The sequence below is a fragment of the Cardiocondyla obscurior genome, linkage group LG04 (genome assembly GCF_019399895.1).
Source record: "Cardiocondyla obscurior isolate alpha-2009 linkage group LG04, Cobs3.1, whole genome shotgun sequence".
Classification (NCBI taxonomy): domain Eukaryota; kingdom Metazoa; phylum Arthropoda; class Insecta; order Hymenoptera; family Formicidae; genus Cardiocondyla; species Cardiocondyla obscurior.
In genome coordinates this window covers 7,522,564-7,544,479 of record NC_091867.1, presented here as the reverse complement: position 1 = coordinate 7,544,479, position 21,916 = coordinate 7,522,564, and the positions used below count along the sequence as shown (strand labels likewise).

The following is a 21,916-nucleotide window of genomic DNA, read 5'->3' as shown; positions in this document are numbered from 1 at the left end:
GCGGCTAGCTTCAAGATGGCCAACTCGAGTGAGGCCAGGTATGCCAACCTGCGAGGTGAACGCGCGAGAAGAGGGACCGGTACAGGGGGACAGAAAGAAAAGGAAAGAGAGAGGAAGCGAGAAAGAGAATATCTTACGAGAGACGAGGATCGCCGTGAAGGGGATCGTTCTCTCGCTATCTCAAGCGGCCACGAAGAGAAAGGTGACACCAAAAACGTCGTGCCGTTGGCTTTGTCGAAACGGATTTCACCTGGACATAACGGGTTTATTCGTTGGCACTCGCGAGATCTTCTCTAACATAATTATATGTATGCTATATATGCAACATAAAATATACTATAGTATATTCCTTGTCGTTCGTAAACAAAAAAAAATTTTTTAATATAATTTTTTTTTATTTAAACCTGAAAGAGATTTTAACTTTGATAGAGTATAAATTAAATTAAGTAATTAAATATTAATTATATAGTTTTCTGATTATTTTTAGAATACATATTAATTTCTATTAAATCGTAAAAAAATATATAAACTTTTATGTAATAAATATAATACATATTTAAATATCCTGTTAAAAAAAATTTTTTTTTGTATAAAAATGTTTTCAAATATTAAAACAAAGTTTTGTCTATCGTGCAGTATACTTTCGGTAAGTTAGTGTCCTCTGTTGATGTCTACTCTAACTCGATACGGCTTGAAGTAAAATTCGAAAATGGCAAACCGCACGGTGAAAGACGCGAAATCTATTCGCGGGACAAATCCGCAGTATTTAATCGAGAAAATCATTAGATCTCGGATATACGACTCCAAATATTGGAAGGAAGAATGTTTTGCGCTGACAGCCGAGCTATTAGTCGACAAGGCGATGGAGTTGAGGTTAGTGAAAGCAAAAACATAACCTCTACTAGCAATTTCGTTCGATATTTCTATACGCATTGTACAAAATTAATTTATAAACGAAAGGTCTTCTCTCTAATAGACTTTATTTATTCCTCCAGATATCTAGGAGGCGTGTACGGCGGCAATGTAAAGCCTACGCCGTTTCTCTGTCTTATATTAAAAATGCTCCAAATACAACCAGAGAAAGACATCATAGTCGAATTTATAAAAAACGAGGAATATAAATACGTCAGGGCTTTGGGTGCACTGTACATGAGACTGACTGGGTCTTCCCTGGATTGCTACAAGTATCTCGAGCCATTATTTAACGACAACAGAAAGCTTAGAATGCAAAACAAGCAAGGTGTGTTTGAGCTCGTACACATGGATGAATTTATTGACCATCTCCTCAGAGAAGAAAGGTGTTGCGACGTTATTTTACCGAGGATTCAAAAGAGACACGTTTTAGAAGAAAATAATGAACTGGGTATGTTACTAAATATTTTTCTTTTTAACTACTTCTTTATTTAACTTGCTATTATATTAATATTTTTTTTTATGTTATACAGAAGCAAAGATATCAGCGTTAGAAGACGATATGGATGACGGTATCGAATCGTCGGAGGAAGAAGAAATTGCGCCAATCAAAGAATTGCCACGCAAGAGGTCAGACGATCACGAACGGGACAGAGATCGTCACAGGGATAGGGATAAGAGACATTCTCGGTCCGATAAGAAATCTGACAAGGAAAAGCAAAGATCGAGAAGTAGAGATAGAGATAGAGACAGGGACAGGAGAGAACGTAAACGCAGTAAATCACCAAAATCTTATTCGTCGTCGCACAAGGATAAAGATAGGGACAGAGATCGTCACAGAAGAGACGATAGAGACAGAGAAAGAGAACGGGAACGAGAAAGGGAGCGAGATCGTAGAAGAGAACGTGATAGAAATAGACATTAAAGTCTGACAAAATAACTTCGTCAAATTTATGTAAATTTACTGACGGAATGATATAAATTAATTGGTAATCTTATGTCGATCCTTTTTATACTCTTCATGGTTTATATAGTCTCAGCGTCAGCTTGTAACACTAATAAGAATTCGATATTAAAATTGGACAATGCATTGGAATCAAATCCATTGTAACATATTCAAACATATGTACATTATTTCACATTATTTACGTTATATTACAATTACTTTACTAAATAAAAAAAATAACGATATCGATGTATAATGATACCTAGGTTCTTGCCTTTGAGAACTTGTGACGAGGATATTTTACTTTGGAATCCTTAATGCACCTCAGAATTGCACCTTCACAGAATTGGATCTCGGTAAGTATTTCTTCTATTAATTTCACACGTCCATTTTTCTTTCGTATTTTAGAAAAACAAAATATTTGGCAATGTTTAAAATGTAGGCGAGTTTAGAATGAATAATCTCTCTTCCTCTTTCTTAATCCACTTTAATAGCTTGCTCACTGCCTCAATGGCATCTGGTTTTGTTACCAGAGGCTCAAATGTTACGTATAGTTCGAAACCAGAAGCCACCTAAAATGTTTTTTTTTTTTTAATTAAAGAATAAACCTTTCAATTAAATTACGTATATGTCCTCACTCACCCACGCTAACATTGTTTCTTTATCGAGCTGCTGAAATATAAGTTTCAAAGGTCGACTAGGAGAATGCAGTCTGTGATGTAAGCATTGATAAAGCCCTAATAATCTAGAAAATATATATTACATATTTAATAGTAGGTACAACAGTGTACAAATGTATATTTCACATTTTGTTCACATTTTACCGTTCTATTTCTTCATCCATTGTGTAAGGTGGTTGAAGCCCGGGACTCCAGAATTGTGCGGTGCTCTTGCATTTGTATAAAACATGTCGCATTTCGGGCAAACCAATGTCGGCAGTCGTAATCGTTGGTTTGTTCATAGACTCATTTATCGCTTCTAAACAATTTGTTCGTCGCAATTTTTCCACAATTTTCTATGAAATATTTATCGATAAATTAGCATATTATTTTTTTTTTCGTCGATTAATTTTTTTTTTCTGTAAAATCTCTTACTTGCTTAGCTTCTGATAGTACGAAAAATACGTCCCTATCGACGGTGAGCAGTAATAAACATGCTTGGCAATCTTCTGCCAGATAGGACACGTGGCCATGCATGTAACCATTAGAATCAAATTTCGGCAGGCATATCGGTGTCCAACTCTCAGCAGTTTTGAGTGACTCGGAACTGTCTACCAGATTTTGTATTATATGCAAATCCATTGGATGTAAGAAAAATTTATTCATCCTAACTAGTGTAACCAATTGATTGTTAGCTAGAAGTATGGCAAATACTAAATTCTGAAATACAGATTTCTCTTAATAAAAATATATGTAATTTCATTTTAATTTGGTATACATACGCGACTGTAAAATCATTTTTACCTTAATCTTAGCACAAGTTTGAATAATGGTTTGCGTAATAGAACTTCTCATGGAAGGAAGTAAGGGCAAACATTTAATAGCTCCTAGAAAAAAGGCAGGTTCTCTGTCCATGAAATTTAATAAATGATCTATCAGTCTTTCACTGCCACTCAATAGTCTTCGCAGATCAAAATTTCTCCTTTGATCATATACTCTATTTAACTGAGACTGAGTCAAAACAGAAATTATCTGATTATATACATATCTGTAATAAAAAAAAAAAAATATATAATAATGTGTACGTGTTTTACTGTGAAATAAAAGTACTTTTTAATAATACATACGTTAATTGCAAGGTAAGCTGAGGTACACTTTCCAAAGTTTTGGACACGGCCACTAAAATCAATGGACCCTTCACGACAAAGACAAAGTTTGTGTCGCCTGCGTGCACTGATCGAATCATGTCACTACCGGCTTGAACAAACGACACTAAAGCCTGCATGACTCCCATAACAGTGACTAGCTTGTCTTCCGAACTGTATCTAGAATATATCGGCTTTCCCGCCTGACTCAGAATAAAAATGTGCTTCTTCTGTGCCAGCCATGCTTTGCAACGCAGTGGGTCCCCATCTATATTGCTTTGACCCAAGCGTTGTGCGACGTCGTCCTAAAATGCAATATTCCGTCAAGTTATAAAACAATTAAACGATTAACAGCGGCGTGTACTACAAATTTATGAAGAGAGAAACAAACAAAAAGAAAAAAAAAAGAGAGAAAAAGTCTACTGAAAGTCTTAACCATCTCAGAGTCGTCGAGAGAAAGGTTCTTTTCGGATTCTGGTGTACTAGCGGCGGCGGGCGTTGCGGCAACGTTCGGCGTGACGTCCTCTTGAATTTCGGAGATAGTGCCGGTCGTGCTCTCTTTCATTTGCCTGTCGCCGTCGATGCTGCTGCTCATCTCCTGCTCGTACTCGTCGAAGCTGTCGGTGGTGACGAGCATCGTCTCCGAGGAGGCGCCGGGCTCAATCCCGGGCTCAGCCATGCCGCCGTCGATCGGCTCGACGACGATCGGCTCCTTCGCGGCCATCACCAGTACCTAGAACGTCCCCAACAGGTCGCTACTCCGCGTACCCCTCTGACGTTTGACATTTAACAGCGGCGATCTGACGTAGCCCGGTCGCCATTGCACCAGTGGTCGCAGATTTTAGACGGGCAACATACGCACACTAGGCACAATGCCGTGTCCGTGTGTGCCCGTAGCGCCTGCTAATGCCTCGGACGCAGAGAGCCCAACTCGGAATCGCGGCTTCCACACGTACAGATATAGTGCGCGGTGAATATTATGTGAGTGAGTGTGAGTGTACAGTGTCGCGTTTTCGTTTATAATACGGGGTGCCGTGTTTTAATAATAATTTAAACTATGAGTGATAATTTAAATTATGAGTGATAGTGTTAGTGGTTAATGACAGTATTTCGCGAGAGTTTCCAGTGCGCGAAAAGATGACTCTAAAATCTGCGACCACTGGGTTGAATTGTAAGTAGCGCTACTGAAGCACGGAGAAGCTTGTTACCACTTTTTCTTCTTCCTCGATAAAGTATTTTCCCGCGATAAACGTTTGTTGGCGCGGGGAGTGCAGTGGAATGCGGTAAGTTAAACAATATGCGCTGAATATTACATTGAACAGAACAGAATATTAACTCTAATTTTTCTGTTTCAGGTAATACTCTGCCATTGAAGGAAGACCAACCCGACATCCCGCAGACATTCTGAGAGAAGGAGGAGGAGGAGGCCCAGGAAGGATATCCTGCCCCAGCGGAGCAACCCCAGGGTAAGTATCAAATCTTCTAAATTAAATGGTTTAGATTTTTGATAACGTTTCTTTATTGTTTCATTTTATTACATTTAATATCTACTATACAATGTAATTTTTTAATTTACTAGAAGAAATCATGCGCACGCTTTGCGTGGTCTTAATTCGTACGCGTCATTATAATTAAATAATTTATGGTCGACGAACGTATTTATCGGTTCATAAATTCGAGAATTCTAGACGCCAGTGAAAAGCCAGTAAAAACATCGGTATGTCTAATCTCGTCTCGTAATTTTCACGCCAAAGCATTGCACCTGTAAGACGTGAACGTCGCTTAATTACGTAGTCAATCGAATTCGCATGCGCGACTAGCGCCGAGCGCGACAAGTGTCCGTCAGTCGGCTCAGTCTCCGGCGCGACTTTCTCCCCTTTGGACGTTCAACGACAACTCTGCTCGCAGGGATGGGTGTCACCGTGTAAGTAGCACTGTACTCGTACTCCCGGTAGTGTAACGCGACTCCTCCGCTCGCGTGCTCGAGAGGAAGATGTGCGTGTCACGTATTTGCGTCTTATTCCGCCGACCGGCCGGCCGGTCGCGTAGAGGTTATGTTGTTCGTCGCGACACCCGAAGTCGCGGTGGTCGGCGACGCCGACTCCGCTAGCCGTGAAAGTGCAGTGACGAAGTGATTTCACATCTTTGCATGTGCGTTCTGTCTGGTGCAGGCTGCAGCAGTACCCGATGATCGAGAACCGGACCGGGCCGCAGACCATCGAGTTCCTGACGAAGCGGATCGTCGCCCTCGGCGCAGTGCAGGTGGGACAGTTCCTGGTGGATTGCGAGACCTACATGTCGGTGCCGCAGCTTGGTAAGTAGACTTCATTTCTTTCTTTGATGCCGCCGAACATTCTCGGCGGTTTGGAATTATTCAAAACTTTCGTACTTCGATTCGCCAAGCTAGTACGAGGCTCTTCGTATAGATGACCGTACTTGACCATTTTGACCGAGACTCTTCGAAGGAAAAAAAGCCTGAATAAAAAGGAATTTAATTACATTATACTACAGTTTGAGATTATTGCAGGATTTTTAGAGTTCTTATTTTTTATGACTTTTATTTTAAAATAATCTAACTTTTCTGATAAATCTAAAATAACGGAATTAATAAAAATTAAAAAGAATTAATTTAATAGAAAAAGTGATTCAAGATTAATAATTAATTGGTTCTAAAGAATCTAATTTCTTGGCTTTTTTTCTTTTCTTGGATGAGGTTTTAGGGTGGAAATAAATTGACACAATTGCTTCTTTTCTCATAATTCATCTTTTTTTTTTTTTTTGGCGTTTATACATGTGTATATGGGTCTCTATACAAACACGCAAGTGTTGGTTCCGCCGAAAGTATTAGCGATTGTATATTCGACACGTCGTCCATTATATCTAGAGAGTGTAAACGTAAACGCCTAACGAAATCGCTTTAAGTACATACTTATATACGTAACGTAAATACACGGTATTGCCAGTCGAGAGCGCGTCCGCTCTCTGGAGCAAAAACCCGTCGGCGAGATCGCGATTTTGTGCTACTCCGTATTACTTTGATCAACGAACGTAATGGCCGGCCTTTTGAAACAAACGAAGAAGCTCCCCTAATCCACTCTTGGTGTTCTCAAAGAGAAAGCGTAGAAGAATCGGTATCATCCGCGTGTTCGAACGGTTAAACTCCCCCTTGTACTCCCGTTTTCATCTCGCGCGAAAAGATCGTTTCTCACTGTCTTCCTCGTGTGATTTTATTACGATTTTTATCACGCGCCACATCGCGTCGATTTTAATTACCGTTCCCGTCCGCGACGCAGAGACGCAACGGTGGAAGTATAGTCTAAATATTAACTCTATGAAGGTACAAATACACATAACTATATACCCCTAGGCATCATTACAAAAATATTAAATCTAGCAAGCGAGAAGCTAAACGTGGCTCGTTATAGACCAAATCGATATATATTATATATATATATATATTTTTTTAATTTTTTTTTATTCTGTTCTCTTTCTCCTTTTCTCTCTCTACTCCCCTTTTCTCTTTCTCTTCGTTGAAAATACTTCTTTTGCAATTTTATAACCCGTGATGTAATAAGCATATACATATATAAGATTTAATCGTGTTAGCGACGGCCAGCGCTAATTTCCATTCGTTATTTTATTGTCAGTAAATTGTATAGTGATAATTTATTGTCGTAAGTAGAATTAATGTAAACGTAACCCGTTTCTCTCTCGGCACAGAGAGAGAGAGAGAGCCCCACGGATCGCACTCGGGCATAAGTAGCACATCGCGTTTAATATATATAAATTCAAATTCCTACCTCGAACCTCCCTATTTAATCGTAATCTGATTGCAACGCGCTAGATATGCGTCTTTAACTCGCTAACGCGGATTAGGATTCCGATCTTTTTACAGTCTTCGTTGATCTCTAACGTTTCCGGTTTTGCGTGAAAGGGATAAATGGATAAATCTACACGGCGCGGCGTATCTAAAAGCTCCTGTCGTCCGCAATTACACGCACATTTATCAGCGAGTTTTCTCTCGCGGTGCCACGCACGCACGCACACGCCGCACATATTAACCGCGTACGCAACACAGACATCTATTTATCGTGGTACTATCCTGCGTTCCTAAACGTGCAGTAAATGCGAAAATCTGATTCGGAATTTCACTATTACCGCTATACATTATACAACAAATTTTTCAATTCACGAGAGTGCACAGTGCAGATTTTTGTTCGATATAGTTCGATATATCTACTGGGAAAAGAGAGGAGATTTTCGGGTTATTATTATTATTATTTTTTTTTATCTTTTTTCCTTTTTCTTTTCTCACTTATTATCTGGAAGATCTGACGCAATATGGTCGCTGCAAATATTCAATAATATGCCACTCGGCAAATAGTAAAGCTCGCTTATTCGGCGCAGTACGCTAAGAACGAGATAATCTTATCGTATCCTTTACGGTTTACATAAAATCCGAAAGTTGATTGAATATAATATCCTACGTGCACTCGTTTCACGAGCGTTGCACCACGTTTAAAACTAATTACGTTAGTCAATACTGTCGAAGCCCTTTGAGCATATAATATACGGTGCTATGAAAAGGTATATACCATTTGCAACGCCGCTCTTTAAACATCTGTAAATATATTACTGTCTCAACAGTACTTTTCAAACAATTAATTATGTCTTGTGGCAGAAACGTGATATAATCCCGCGAATTTAATTAGCAAGTTTAATGCAGAAAAAAAAGAAACAAAAAGAAATGGAATTGCGGTCATATCGGAAATTATTTACCAGGAAATAATTGAAATAATTAGAAATTGGTATATATTTTTTCAGGGCACTCGGTGTAGCATATTCGGTGAGATATTTTTATACAGGAAAATACGTGCACTTGCTTCTTGTAGACAGTAATGCCGGTACCGAGATATTATTTCATACGTGATATGTCGTTTACTGAATTTACGATTTCGACGTCGGCGATATTTTGTCCTTTTTTTTTATATTTTTTAAATATTTTTCTCCTTCTTTCTTCCTCGCGTAATACGTGTCTTTTATATGTATATATAAAAAATGGAATGCATTTTGCGAATCGATATAGTTTGCGCAAACGCAGATTTCTTTTTTTTTCCTCTCCTCCCCCGTTATGAGATCAATCACTGTCTACAGAAGTATACGCGAAAATATTTAAGTACAGGGATTTAAAGTGCTCCTCCGACTTTCATATACCTCGTTACGTACAGGATATGGCAGGGATATGAATCACGGGGTAAGATAGATAATTACAAACGATTTCTGTCGCGGTACGCGGGACGAAAAACTTCTTATCGTATCCCTCAGTCCGGCAATCCATTATACTACCTACACAGCATTTTCTTTTTCATCCACGCTAAGTAGTCTCGATATCAAAGATTCTTTAAAGAAATTTTCCCCCGCGATTATCACAGATTTAAACTGTGATCCGCTAAAATCAATCTCTAACTAATATTTTACCATGGATAATATATATGTATATATCTCTCTCTTTCTTTCTCTTTCGTTATTATTCTACAAACTATATAAAAATATAAAATACGTTAATATGGAGACTTTCGTCTAATCGCGATTTTCGCCGTTCGAATGGCCGCGCTCTTGAGAAATGCGGGAGAATCGTCGAAAGCGGAAGAGAGGAATAACGTAGATTAATCGCACAGACAAGGGATCCGCGGCCGCGGATGGCGGATAATTAGCTGCTTCCAACGTTACACGTAATACACGATTTCTTAATAAAGCTAGTAGTACCGAATTTCGCTCGACCGGCTTCGCGAAATTATTAGCAGTTTGTGGTATTGTCGAGAATTTGTTTGTCGGCTATATCGCATCGCGCGTCGCCGCTAATTGCGTTAACTTACACGAATCCAATAGAGATATATGTATATAATATACAATAACCAATGTACACAATACGCATCTTATATGAAACATATGTAGATATATCTACAAATCGATATATATAGTATATATATATTATATTGTCGTAGTTAAGTCAGTGGCGCCTGTGCTACGCAACGAGGCCTCTGATATCTCGAGTTCAGCAAAATTTAACATTTCGCTTTGAGTCTGCAAAAAAAAATTATATTTACTCTACATATTGTCGCATCTCTCTCACTAACGCGAATGCCCCCCCCCCCCGGCAGCACGCTATTTTAGCTGTAGTAAGGTCGTTTTCCAGCGCCGACAAAATTTCTCTCGCTCGATCTCTCGGGTCTCGCTACGTTCCCGAAAGAAGGTAGTGCTCGGACGCTGTTTAATCGACGGAAATTATAGTAGCGGAAAATTATTGCGAACTCATTGCGCATCGATTACTTTACGGAAAGACTAGCTTGGCAGTCTACGAGCAGTCTATCGTACCTATTCTAAGGACTCCGTTAACATCGTTAAATTTATAGTATACATAATTGTACGTAGTTGTACATTACTCGTGTATAATATTGTCGCATTTTATTATTAGAAATTACGGTATACGAGAACATTGCCTCTTGAGGCGAATGAGCTTTGAATGCTAAAGACTTATTAGCATTAGAATCTGGTTCAACCTGATTAAAAGATCATACCTTCGCAAATAAATACAAAATAAATAATATAATAAGCGTGAAGTAGTTTACGCGCTGTGATTATGTTTTAATCTTGATGCTAGTATATGATATTATTTGGTATCGTTTTTTGATCATTTCTTTACAATTATTCGTATATTTAAAAATATCTCGAAGACATACGACGATATTAAGTAGGTAGACAGTGCGGAACGCGGAATAACAATTTATATTGTACAAATAAAAAAAAAAAATTAATCTAATTCTGTAGGATAACTTCTAAAAAAAGAAAGATATCACGTTTTATTTTATTTTTTTTTATAGAGAAGTTATGTGAAAGCATCTAGTTAAAGCTCGATGATATAACTTTGTTATCAGTCGAGAAACGATATTTAATTATTAAAGCCAGACGTGAAGGCAATTTGTGACTCAATTATTTTCTTTTCTTTTTTTTTTCTTCTTTTTTTCCTTTTTTTTCCTCACGCGAGTATTCTTTTTGTATCTTTAGATATGTTATCGTTAAAAAGATATGGATTTGAGAAAGGGAATTTCTGTAATATCGATCTCTACTGCTGATAAATCTCGACTTAACACAAAAATCTAAGCCAGTTCATCGAGTTATAGAAAATGCCTCCGCTCGTTAAACGCCCGCGGAACGACAATCTCGGGACAGGGGACCGATCGAGGGTCGTTCGCGCATTTCTGCTTGAGATCGCGAACCTCGCGCGTCGATGGACGGTCCTACAGATGAGAGAAACTCTCGACCGCTCGTTCGTATCGTGCTTCTTCTCTCTTGATCATAAATAGCAGGTCTTGTAGTAAATGAAGGCGACCGTGTCCTTGCCGAAGGTTCTGCATTCCCTTTCGTAGTGCACCTCGCCCGGGCCGTATCTACCGCCGCGCGGATACTTGTCCAGCCTCGACAGGCTTCTGCAGAGCTCGAGATAATCGTCGTCGTACGGCGGCACGCCCGCCTCGCGGCGATACCTGTTACGTCGCCGGTAATTGTCGTCGAGCCCGTCCCCCCGAGTGCCATCGCCGCCGCGGGTGGCCGGGAGATACGCAACGTCGTCGAGCTCCAAATCCGTTAGATCCTGCAGGCTCTTGGGATACGCGCGCCGCCGCTCACCCTCCGGGGAGTCGCGTGCCCGATCCTTGAAGTTGATAGTCCTGCTGCGCCGCGGCACGGTCGAGTAATGCGGTCTCTCGTCCCCGCCGTGATTGATGCCGTTTCTCAGAATCGGCTTCGAGACGCACAGGCCTTCGCTCGCGAGGTCCAGCTCTAGTCTCCAGGTGTCCGCCGCGCCGTAATCCGTTTCCGTGTACTCGCGCCTCCTGAGGCGACGCGGCGGCTCGATCCCGTTGAAACGACGAACGTAGCTCGCGTCGGCTCGCGTCGGGTCCCGGGGATAGGTGCTATTGGAATACGCCACGCGCTTCTTTTGCCCGTTCGTTCGCGGCCGTTCGTAGTCGTGGCTTTCGTGCGGCCGCCGTTGGTTCTCGCTCGTTTCTCGATCGGCTCGCGGTAGAGGATCGCTTCTTATCACGTCGCCGTTGATCCCGAACGCGTCGCGACGCGGCGGCGTCTCGTCCACCGAGCGACGGATTGGCAGCAAACCGCGAGACTGCATAAAGCTCTCGACGTTTCTGCCGATTCTGTTAGTCTTCTCGGCGAAGATGCCGCAGTAATCTGATAACTTGCGATGGGCTACGCGCGCGGGTGGCGTTGCGACGCTCGAAGTCGCGGCAGATGGACCGTTGCGGTAGAGATCACGTGGGTCGTGCTCGTTCGGATAAGCACCACCTGGTAAAGGCTTGTTCGCCTTCTCCAAGTTCGAGAGACCCCCCGTCAAAGAGGCCTTATACTACCGTGCTTGCGCATAATCCGGATTCATCTCGTCGAGCTGCTTGCCCTTCGTCTCGGGCACGCAGCATACTACGAAACACAGTCCGCAAATCGCAACGGCGGCGTAAAACCAAAATGCTCCGTGCAAACCGAGGCTCTAGAATAAAAAAGAATCGAAAATCAATTAAATTAGCTAGCTGTGATATTACAGAAAATTAATTATTAGTCGATAGAAAATTATATTCTCGAATTGAGTTCGCGATTTTACGTCTGAACGTATCGGTTCGTTAAAATATTATTATTATTCAAGACGCGATGTTTCCGCATTATGGATTTTCTCGGGTAAAATTTCGCTCCGCGTAATCCCGAAGTTAGTTTCTGAACTTGGTGTTCGTCAGTCATTAGTACCTTAAGAAGGGAATGAAAGTTCGCTCACCTGCTGAAAGTCCATAAAGAGCTTGATCCCGAAAAACGCGCAGAAGTAACTAAAGCTCGTGCTGATGCTGGAGCCGAGGCCGCGGTACTCCAGCGGAAATAGTTCGCCAATCAATAGCCAAGAAATTGGCGATATGCCCAGGGCGAGGGCGGTCGTGAACACGAGCACGCAGAGCAACGGTATCCAGTCGTGCTGGCCCACCACCGCCGAGTCCACGTATCCTAGATTTTGCGTTTGCGACACGTAGTACGCGTAGCTGCCGAACCCGGCGAGTGCCAGGGACATGAAAACCGTGCTAGCTATCAAAAGCGGCAGTCTGCCGACTATGTCGATCAAAAATCCTGCGGGAGATACGATTTCGTTTAAGTACAATCGCGAACAATATTTTTAATAAAAAAAAAATTATAATAATAATAAATAAAAAGAGATTTTCTTCAATTCATATATTAATCTTTAAAAGGCATATCTTGCTTTATTTACAATTTAATTAAATTGTGGAATTTAATATTGCTCGAGTACTATCGACGTTATTAAATGTTCCTCGGAATACCTGACAGCAAGGAAGCCAATAGCTGCACAAATCCGATCGCTATGGTAGCTCCGTGAGGATTCATTCCGCCCAGGGTCTGACGAAAGATGAGTACTGCGTAGTAATTAAACGCGTTCGCGCCGGAGAATCGCTGGAAAAACATCAGGCCGCACGTGATGGCGATGGGTTTGTATAACCTCGGCGTAAACATGCTGTTCTTGAAACTCAGCTCGTACTGCTTAGCTCTCGAAGCCAAAATATTCGTCTTGATAACCTGAAGGCGATTATACACCGCGAGGTTACAATAATTAATCGTATTTTCGTTTTGCGTCGAAAATCTGAGAAAAGACACGAGATATCTGTTCTCGTTATTAAACTAGACGTTACTAGACGCGCGCTTCGAGCCAAACGAGAAAAACAATTAACGTCGCGACAATCGGTCATTAAAATATCTACGTCTCCTTTTCAAAACAACGAAATCTGATAGTTACCTGCAACTCGTTTCTTATATCGACGTGTTCTCCGCGCAGCCACTGCAGGCTGTTCGCGGCCTCGTCGTCTTTTCCATTCAGTACGAGGTACGACGGTGTCTCGGGTATAAAGAGAGTCCCTAAAAAGAGCATCGACGGCGCGACGGCCACCAGTAGCGCGCTTTGCCGCCAATTCAGATACGTGCCGGCTATGTACGACAGCAGGACGCCAACGTGGCCGAGCACCTTCAGCATCGCCGACAGGCAGCCGCGAATGCCAGGCATCGAGATTTCCGATATGTACACCTGCCGGAATAAAGCTTGTTGACGCGTCGGTCGGGTGAGGATATTTCGTAATAAATCAACGTTCCCGTTACCTGCGCGACCATCGTGATGACCGAGCAGCAAAGCCCGCCGATGAAGCTCGTGACGTAAATCAGCTCCACGCATGGCGCGACGCCGGTTAGGACCCAGGCCGCTGCCAAGGGCAGAGATGTCGTGCGTAGGGCCAGGCGGCGGCCTCTTCGCATTATCCAGTCGCCGATCATCGCGCCGAACCACGCGCCCAGCATGGACAGCGACGCGACCCACGAGGCCTCCTGTTGCGTAACGGAGAAGGCCAACCTGCCAACCGAGAAAAACCGTAAACGTGATTAGAGCCGCGCGTAATTTTGTCCGGCGGCGCGGATTCGTCCGCGGTCCAGGACGCGCTCTCGATATATATCGGGTATTGTTCTCGTTGTCGGTGTACTAGGCTAGACGTCAGGTGCAAACGTAATCGCTCTTGGCAGCCGCCTCTCGGCTGTCGAGTATTATTTGCGAACAGCTTCCCGGTAGAGTTCGCGCGCTGTCGCGGTCCGAACGCATCCCGGAATTAGCCACCAGGAACTTAACGCTCGAATAACCCACTGCGTGGATATAATTGTCCTCGTCCGTCGACGTTTCAGATTGAAATCCGATATTATTTATCGCCATAGGCTATTTTTTCCCGTTATGTTATATATGTCATTTAGTTATTAAATGCAGAGAAAGAGAGAGAGAGAGAGAGAGAGAGAGAGAGAGAGAGAGAGAGAGAGAGAGAGAGAGAGAGAGAGAGAGAGAGAGAGAGAGAGAGAGAGAGAGAGAGAGAGAGAGAGAGAGAGAGAGAGAGAGAGAGAGAGAGAGAGAGAGAGAGAGAGAGAGAGAGAGAGAGAGAGAGAGAGAGAGAGAGAGAGAGAGAGAGAGAGAGAGAGAGAGAGAGAGAGAGAGAGAGAGAGAGAGAGAGAGAGAGAGAGAGAGAGAGAGAGAGAGAGAGAGAGAGAGAGAGAGAGAGAGAGAGAGAGAGAGAGAGAGAGAGAGAGAGAGAGAGAGAGAGAGAGAGAGAGAGAGAGAGAGAGAGAGAGAGAGAGAGAGAGAGAGAGAGAGAGAGAGAGAGAGAGAGAGAGAGAGAGAGAGAGAGAGAGAGAGAGAGAGAGAGTAGAGAGAGAGAGAGAGAGAGAGAGAGAGAGAGAGAGAGAGAGAGAGAGAGAGAGAGAGAGAGAGAGAGAGAGAGAGAGAGAGAGAGAGAGAGAGTAGAGAGAGAGAGAGAGAGAGAGAGAGAGAGAGAGAGAGAGAGAGAGAGAGAGAGAGAGAGAGAGAGAGAGAGAGAGAGAGAGAGAGAGAGAGAGAGAGAGAGAGAGAGAGAGAGAGAGAGAGAGAGAGAGAGAGAGAGAGAGAGAGAGAGAGAGAGAGAGAGAGAGAGAGAGAGAGAGAGAGAGAGAGAGAGAGAGAGAGAGAGAGAGAGAGAGAGAGAGAGAGAGAGAGAGAGAGAGAGAGAGGAGAGAGAGAGAGAGAGAGAGAGAGAGAGAGAGAGAGAGAGAGAGAGAGAGAGAGAGAGAGAGAGAGAGAGAGAGAGAGAGAGAGAGAGAGAGAGAGAGAGAGAGAGAGAGAGGGGAGAGAGAGAGAGAGAGAGAGAGAGAGAGAGAGAGAGAGAGAGAGAGAGAGAGAGAGAGAGAGAGAGAGAGAGAGAGAGAGAGAGAGAGAGAGAGAGAGAGAGAGAGAGAGAGAGAGAGAGAGAGAGAGAGAGACAGAAAGAAAAAAAAAGGTCTTTTACCAAGTGTCGTTGTTCGGTGATTGATAGAGATGGGGCGGTTGATTATCCAGTCCCCATAGACAGTGCCAGGGTCGCCAGTACCTAAAGCCAGATAAGCAGACTTTGATGAACTCGGGCGTGGAAACTATCTCTTCGCGCCAGCGCGAAAGAATTTATGCGGGAACGCGACGTAACACACCGGCGCGTACGTCGACTCGGTTTATTTCACGTCGACGAGCGACTGAAATTCACGCTCGTGTATACCTTTTACCGCGTTCCTTGTCCCGGCGCATACCGCTCTACAAAGATCAAGACTTCGGCGACGTCGACGGGAGTCGCAACTCCCACGGGTGTGATCTACTCTCGTCTCGCGGGATATTTCCGTTTACATTGCGCTCACGTTTCCAATTTGAAAGCATTTATCTCGTATCGCCGCAGCGCCGCATTATTGAAAATCTATCGGCACGAAGGCGCGAGTACTTTTTTTTTTCTTTTTCTTTTTCTTTTTGGCTGGCGGCGTTCTCTTCATTTCGCAACGTCGCGTAATTGAGAAGCATTCCGGATAGCGGCACAGTTGTAACGCTAGGTATAAATCAGCCCGTCGTGCACCGTGATGCTCCGGTAATGCTCTCATACGCACACAACCGAAGCGAATACATCGCGAATTTGCGTCGCTACCCGGGGTGCAACCGGCGAACAAATTGCCGGCCGCAAATTGAAAGCTGAGCCCCGGCCCCTCGCGAGGAATACTAAACATTTTCGCGTGGCCCCGCATTTATGCGCATGCATATGTATACACATATTCAATTTCAAAGTACCGCGGCGTTATATACGCATCCTTCGCGCGATGATGGACGCACGTGGAGTTCCTCTCGTGTGTTCTCGGCGACCGCGGACGTCGGGACGCCTTTTCTAAACAACGGCGTATAATTTCGCGAGGGATAAACTCGTGTGAAAACGTGCGCGAAGACGTACGCGCGTATAAAATCAGTATTCTACAGTATTTTTTTTTTTTCTTCTTTCAGTAGGAGATCTAGCAATGTTTCTTTTCTCTCCGAGTACAAACCCGCGTTTCTTTTTACTGACTCATTAAACTTTAACGTTGGCGTAATCCCGGACGTCTTATCTCATGTCAGTCGCCGCATGCACGTTCAGCATCCACGATTTCGTGACGAGTGATGTAAGAATATCCACGTGATGTTTCTACGTGTTTGCACATGTATTTTTTGCTGCAGTAGTAAATTCTTTAACACTTCGGTTTCACGATTTGCATTATTATCTCGCGTATTTATCTCGCGAAACAAAAACTTTATCTAGGAAACAAAAATGAGACAGTGCGTTGATCTCTAAAACAAGGTCGATTTATCCGTGACGATCGTGTAGCAAGACTGTTTAAAAAAAAAAAAAAAAAAAAAAAAAAAAAGAAAGAAAAAAGCAAAAACTCGCCAGTAGGTATTTCGTATTAAACTCTGACCTTCTCCGGACGTAAGGGCCGTGATTTACCGCGCGGCACGGGCGACGAAAGTGTTCGGTAGTTCGGTTTTAATGCGCGATGAACCACCGTAGCTCATATCGCGGCGAATGGGACGACGTGCGGCGTATTCGATAAGGAATTTCAAGCGGCGCCGCCGATCCCACATAAATTTGCATGCACTTTCAATTATCTCCCGCGCCATTAGGAGCAGCGAGCGTAAACGGTCGTATTACGCGATTAGACGTGTCGCCATGTGTAACCTTTCTATCGTACCGCGAGAGAGGCGCACGATACCCGGCGTCTCTCTCCGCGATAATAACGCGTTAAGCCGTCGGCGAAGCGCCTCTTCGCGATCCAGGCCTACCTTCCTTTCTTTCCTTCGTTTACGCCCCGGTTGTATGCGCGAAAATTATAACGCCGTCCGGGAACATAATTCTGCGCGCCTTTACCGATTAATTGGTACACAGTTTGTAAAGACCCAACCTCGAGGGGGGAAGAAATTTACGGTTACACTCCGGCCGCTTTCCACTCGCTATCGAGGATTTATAATTGCGTCAATACGTCGGGGCCGTAAATCCGGCTGGCGCGTCGTGAAAAACTCCGTACTATGTATCTCGCAATTAGGCGCGGACCGCACCGCGCGCCGCAGCTTTCGAATTCGTTACTTATCGATTCTCGTGGTAATTGATATCCGGCTAGTGATTTTTGCCGTTAACTCTATCATTGTTTCTTTTTTTTTTTTCCTTCTTCTTTTTATCTTCGGGGCTCGCGGAGAAAACACGTCGGATGCCGTCGATCTTAATTATTCGTATAATGCGCGGGCAGCGACAGCTCGTAATGGACATGGCTTTACGTGCGCGCGCTCGTTCGACTCGCTTTCTTCGACTAATTATCGCGGCCGTGCGCGATGAATAGTGCATTCAGGAAAACGTCAGGCGCGGTAACGAGCGCCGATACGGCTTACGCGTTACTTAGACCGGCGACGGAGAATTCGGATTATTAATTATGGTTTACGAGATGATGCGCGACCGAGGATGTACGAGTACGCATTTGTCTGCCGCGATATCGTCCCCCGCCGATGCAAGCCGATGCAAGCAATTTCTATTAACGACACGCGAGGGACTTAACGAGCCAAGATGAACGCGCCACCCTCGCGAACACGAGTATTTCTCTTTCGAGCGCAAGAAATTCTCGTTCACCGAAAACACCCCCCTCCGGGCGATATTACTTTTTAGCGTTCTTCCTCCGTTCTTTCGCGCCTGCCTTCCTCTTTTCTGCTTCTTCCTTGCTCCCGGACACGGCGTTAAAAGCTCGTTTGCATCGAGCCGTGCGAAATACCCGGCGCAGTTCCGTAAGCGCGAGGGATGCGGCGTCGGGTCGAAGCTAGCCGGAGGGGAGGTGCCATTAGCTTAAAACTATTAGCCACCGTGGAGTAAAGGCGAGGTAGAAAGGGAGAGGGGAAAAAAAACGAGCTTTAAAAGTCGCCTCTGCCGCTTATACGATTATGAGGATGGTCGGTCGGATGCTGTGTTAAGCGTACATGTGGACGTAGGACGGCGGTTCTCCTGCCCTCTCGAAAGGGCGCGATATCCATTATAAACCGGACCACTCAATTACGACTCGGTGCTGTCTTCGGTGTTTGCATATCAATATGGCTCCTCGCCAAGAAGAGATAAAAAGATTAGTCGCGCAAGCCCCTCGTCCGATTATTTAAGAATTCACGAACACGGCGGGAAGGAGGACGCAAATTGGCGGAGAGGTATATACTTCGCCGAACAAAAATATTCATCGTTATCGTAAACTCCACAGCAGAGAAAAGAGCGCGTTAGCCTTTCGACAGACTTCTTCTTTTATTATTTTCGTGCCCGGTCAATTTCCGAAAATTTTACTCGATTGATTATTGAATTAGCGTTAATTTGACTAATTATTAATTGATGATACGTGTACCTGTGACATGTGATGCGGCCTCGTCGCCGTCGACGTCATGTGTACCACGGAAGCCCTGGGCATTTTAAAATTGTCCTCGCCCTCGTCCGGTATCGTCGTTACCTGTAACAAAAACGCAAATTACGATCGATATCATCGATAACTGAATTAGCTTCGAGTAGATTTTTTTTTTCTTTTTTTTTTTCGTTGCCTCGCTGCGGTTATTTCCTTCGTTTCCGGCGGTGCAGTTTTCACACGTGTGTTAACGTCGTTTTAACTTCTTTTCGAAACGCGAATTGAATTCAAACGGCTGCTGGAGTAATTCGCCTCGTCTTCGGCGAGAAAGTACGGCCGATATTTTTGTCGTGAAACTTTCTTTCCGCTGATAGGACGCTTTCCCGCCCTCTTTCTCTTTCTCTCTCTCTTTCTCTCTTTCACTCTGCTGATTACGAAGTCGTTAGCTGCCCTTTCGGAAACGAGAGTGGACCGTCAATCACTCGTATCTTGCCGAGTCGAAGGCAGGTCGTTCAGGCAATAGTCGGGCTTAAGGGACGCTGCTACCGGCGAGTGCTGTCATCTCGGTTATCGCGCCGTGCTCGTTCAACCGTGCAACGAAAAGACGTCCCGCCGCTTAGGGCGCATTAAATACACAAAAATACGAGCGGTGTCGGTATTATCGTGACGTTACGTGTCAGTCGCCGAAAGTTATTACCCAACAATTTTTACGCGTCGATCGCCCGACGACGATCGCGACGCGTGACCCGCATATTGAGATATATATATATATATCGATCAAACCCGGCGAGAGGGACGTAGAAGCGAACGCGCGATAACCCGGGCTTACGCGTATCGGACGACCGCTTTACTACCGCTCGTTCGGATTTAACGATTGACGACCGTTATTGTTCGAAGACCTTCATCAATATGAGCGACGACCTTAATACGGGCGAGTCTCCCTCAGAGAATTGCCGGAGCGCTCGCCTGCTCTTAAAAAGCTCGTCCCTAAAATCGCTCGCCGTTCCCATTAAAACCAGGGACGACTTTAGAACACCCGCGTACAGTTATTTTCTTACAGCTTTTACAACGTATTTTCTTTCTTTTTTTTTTTTTTTTTTCTTACAAATTACGGCGATTAATCAATACGCGCGCATCGCCGATAAATTAAATCCCTCGCTAAATTTAATTATAATTCCACGGTACGGTCCGTTTATAGTCTGATTACGGGCTGCAGGTGAATATATTACGCTCGCGGCTGCCGTAATACGCTCGTGTAACCTTGAAACGGGGAAAATGTAGAGCCGGGCGTCGAGCAGTCGTTAGATCGGGCCCGCCGTGAAATGACTCTATCTAAATCATCGGCAAGCGCCCGCTATTAAGATCGGATCTCTTAGGCCCGACGGCGCGCGTCTTTTCATTATTTTATTCATGCACACCTTACGGCAATCGGAGCCCAATTTCCTCGACAGTTTAAACTCGGTGGCCACCATTTGCTCACGGCTCGCAACGTGTGTATTTAAGACGACATTAGATATCCGGTGACACTCCGAGGACTTGCCGATATCTCGCGATCGTAAGTTATTACCGAGAGTCGTTCCCTTTACGCCTTTCGTAAACGGATTTACGGCGGACTAGTTCTGCCTGGACGAAATTTTGCAGGCTGATTCAGCGAACAAAGCTGTTCCGTGACCAAAGCGACCCTTCGTGTACATTAAAAAAATTTAAAAAAATAAAATAAAGTAAAATAAAAAAATAACACTTGAACGACGCGATGAAGAAAGTACTCTAATGCCGATTGAGACGCTGATTGAAGCTTTAAGTACCGGATTTTTTAGACTTTTATTTACAAGAGAAAACTACATCTCGTAGAAACCAGGAATCTTTTCTGATACCGTTGATGTTATCGCAAACTGCGAATATTTCGCGCGTCTTCTGACGAGGATATAATCGTTTCGGTCTGCATCGGGCGGACGAGCGAAGCTAATAGCGGGGTGCATCAGCGAAAATCAATAAGGAATCATAAGACGAGTGTTTTCGATTTAATGCGAGTCTCTTGATTATTCATGCGAGTCCCCGATCCCTTTTCCTCCCAGGAGGCCGGCGGTTTCTTTCCTCCTCCGCCGTTGAATCTCCGATTAGTCTAGTTCGCTTTGCAATCCTCCCTCTCTCTTCCTACTTCTTTACCCGCCGCTTTCCCGGCGTGACGAATGAGTTAGCCGATTTTCAATAATCGACAAGACGGGTATATAAGTCTCATAGAACCTCCGCCAAATGCGATTTCTCACGTTTCCTTCCGCCGCCTAGATTCCATTCGCGGATTTATTTCCCTGAGCGCGCGGCGCTGTGGGCATCCCCCGGCAAATCGTGTCGCAAAATCAATATCTCGAGATACGCTAGGGAATTCCGTGAGGACGATCACGTCGAAACAGAGTTTGCAGATAGTTCGCGAACCGCGCGGTATGTAACACTAACTTCCACCGCATTCGTATCATCGAGAGAAGGGGAGGGAGAGATAGAGAGAAAAAAAAAGAAATGTATCACATGAGAGAACGGATAGGAATGAAGACATAACGGTTTTCTTCTGTACGGAAAACACCCTTTTGAAAACGTGCAAAAAGGGGAAAAAAAAAAAATAATTATCGCGTGCGGTGAAACACAAAACGCAAGAGTCTTTTTCCGCGCGAATGATAATTTCGCGTAATAATGACGACTGTCCGTATCGTATTTTCGTTATTACGTTTGCGAAACGGTAATACGATATTCCACAGAAATATCGGAGTATCGATAAAAACGAGTTGCGAGCACCGGCACCACGATTTATCCTTCCAAAGCGAAGAGAGTAAAAACGTCGTTAAAACGCTTCGTGCTATAAATTTCCCTTTGACCGCTCTTTTTCTTTGTAAATGCGGGACCAAAGATAACGAGGGGTGAAACGGGCCTTTTTGCACGCCCGTGTGCCGCGCGCGGCT

General features: G+C 44.0%; 4 protein-coding genes across 5 annotated transcripts in view; 2 read left to right on the top strand and 2 right to left on the bottom strand.

Moving 5' to 3' along the window:
* Positions 1–160: 160 nt before the first annotated feature.
* Positions 161–2,037, top strand: Prp38 (pre-mRNA processing factor 38). The gene is made up of 4 exons (XM_070655276.1): positions 161–308; positions 637–873; positions 996–1,363; positions 1,446–2,037. Exons 2-4 carry the CDS (start codon positions 710–712, stop codon positions 1,835–1,837), a joined length of 924 nt encoding a protein of 307 aa, XP_070511377.1. The 5' UTR covers positions 161–308; positions 637–709; the 3' UTR covers positions 1,838–2,037.
* Mon1 (vacuolar fusion protein MON1 homolog) lies at positions 1,917–4,795 on the bottom strand. Of its 2 annotated transcripts, XR_011545635.1 has the most exons (8): positions 4,099–4,795; positions 3,645–3,967; positions 3,322–3,565; positions 2,953–3,237; positions 2,683–2,873; positions 2,501–2,603; positions 2,121–2,430; positions 1,917–1,967 (listed from the first exon to the last, which is right to left on the bottom strand). XR_011545635.1 is itself a non-coding variant. In XM_070655267.1 (7 exons), the coding sequence occupies exons 1-7, from the start codon at positions 4,384–4,386 to the stop codon at positions 2,290–2,292; spliced, it is 1,575 nt and encodes a 524-aa protein (XP_070511368.1). In that variant the 5' UTR covers positions 4,387–4,795; the 3' UTR covers positions 1,917–2,289. The 2 variants fall into 2 exon arrangements, 1 of the variants encoding a protein (XP_070511368.1); XM_070655267.1 differs by having other exon boundaries at positions 1,917–2,430.
* Positions 4,796–5,471: 676 nt separating this feature from the next.
* Positions 5,472–21,916, top strand: part of LOC139101669 (mediator of RNA polymerase II transcription subunit 20-like) — a 73,499-nt gene continuing 57,054 nt past the window's right edge. Inside the window, exons 1-2 of the mRNA XM_070655008.1 lie at positions 5,472–5,586; positions 5,834–5,976. Of these exons, the coding sequence (XP_070511109.1) occupies positions 5,573–5,586; positions 5,834–5,976 (157 nt within the window). The 5' untranslated portion in view covers positions 5,472–5,572. The remainder of the gene's footprint in view (positions 5,587–5,833; positions 5,977–21,916) is intronic.
* The window catches only part of LOC139101663 (facilitated trehalose transporter Tret1-2 homolog), a 54,772-nt gene continuing 40,139 nt past the window's right edge, over positions 7,284–21,916 (bottom strand). Inside the window, 8 exon segments of the mRNA XM_070654995.1 lie at positions 7,284–12,222; positions 12,502–12,842; positions 13,052–13,304; positions 13,522–13,806; positions 13,878–14,124; positions 15,572–15,619; positions 15,621–15,652; positions 18,972–19,073. Of these exon segments, the coding sequence (XP_070511096.1) occupies positions 12,085–12,222; positions 12,502–12,842; positions 13,052–13,304; positions 13,522–13,806; positions 13,878–14,124; positions 15,572–15,619; positions 15,621–15,652; positions 18,972–19,073 (1,446 nt within the window). The 3' untranslated portion in view covers positions 7,284–12,084.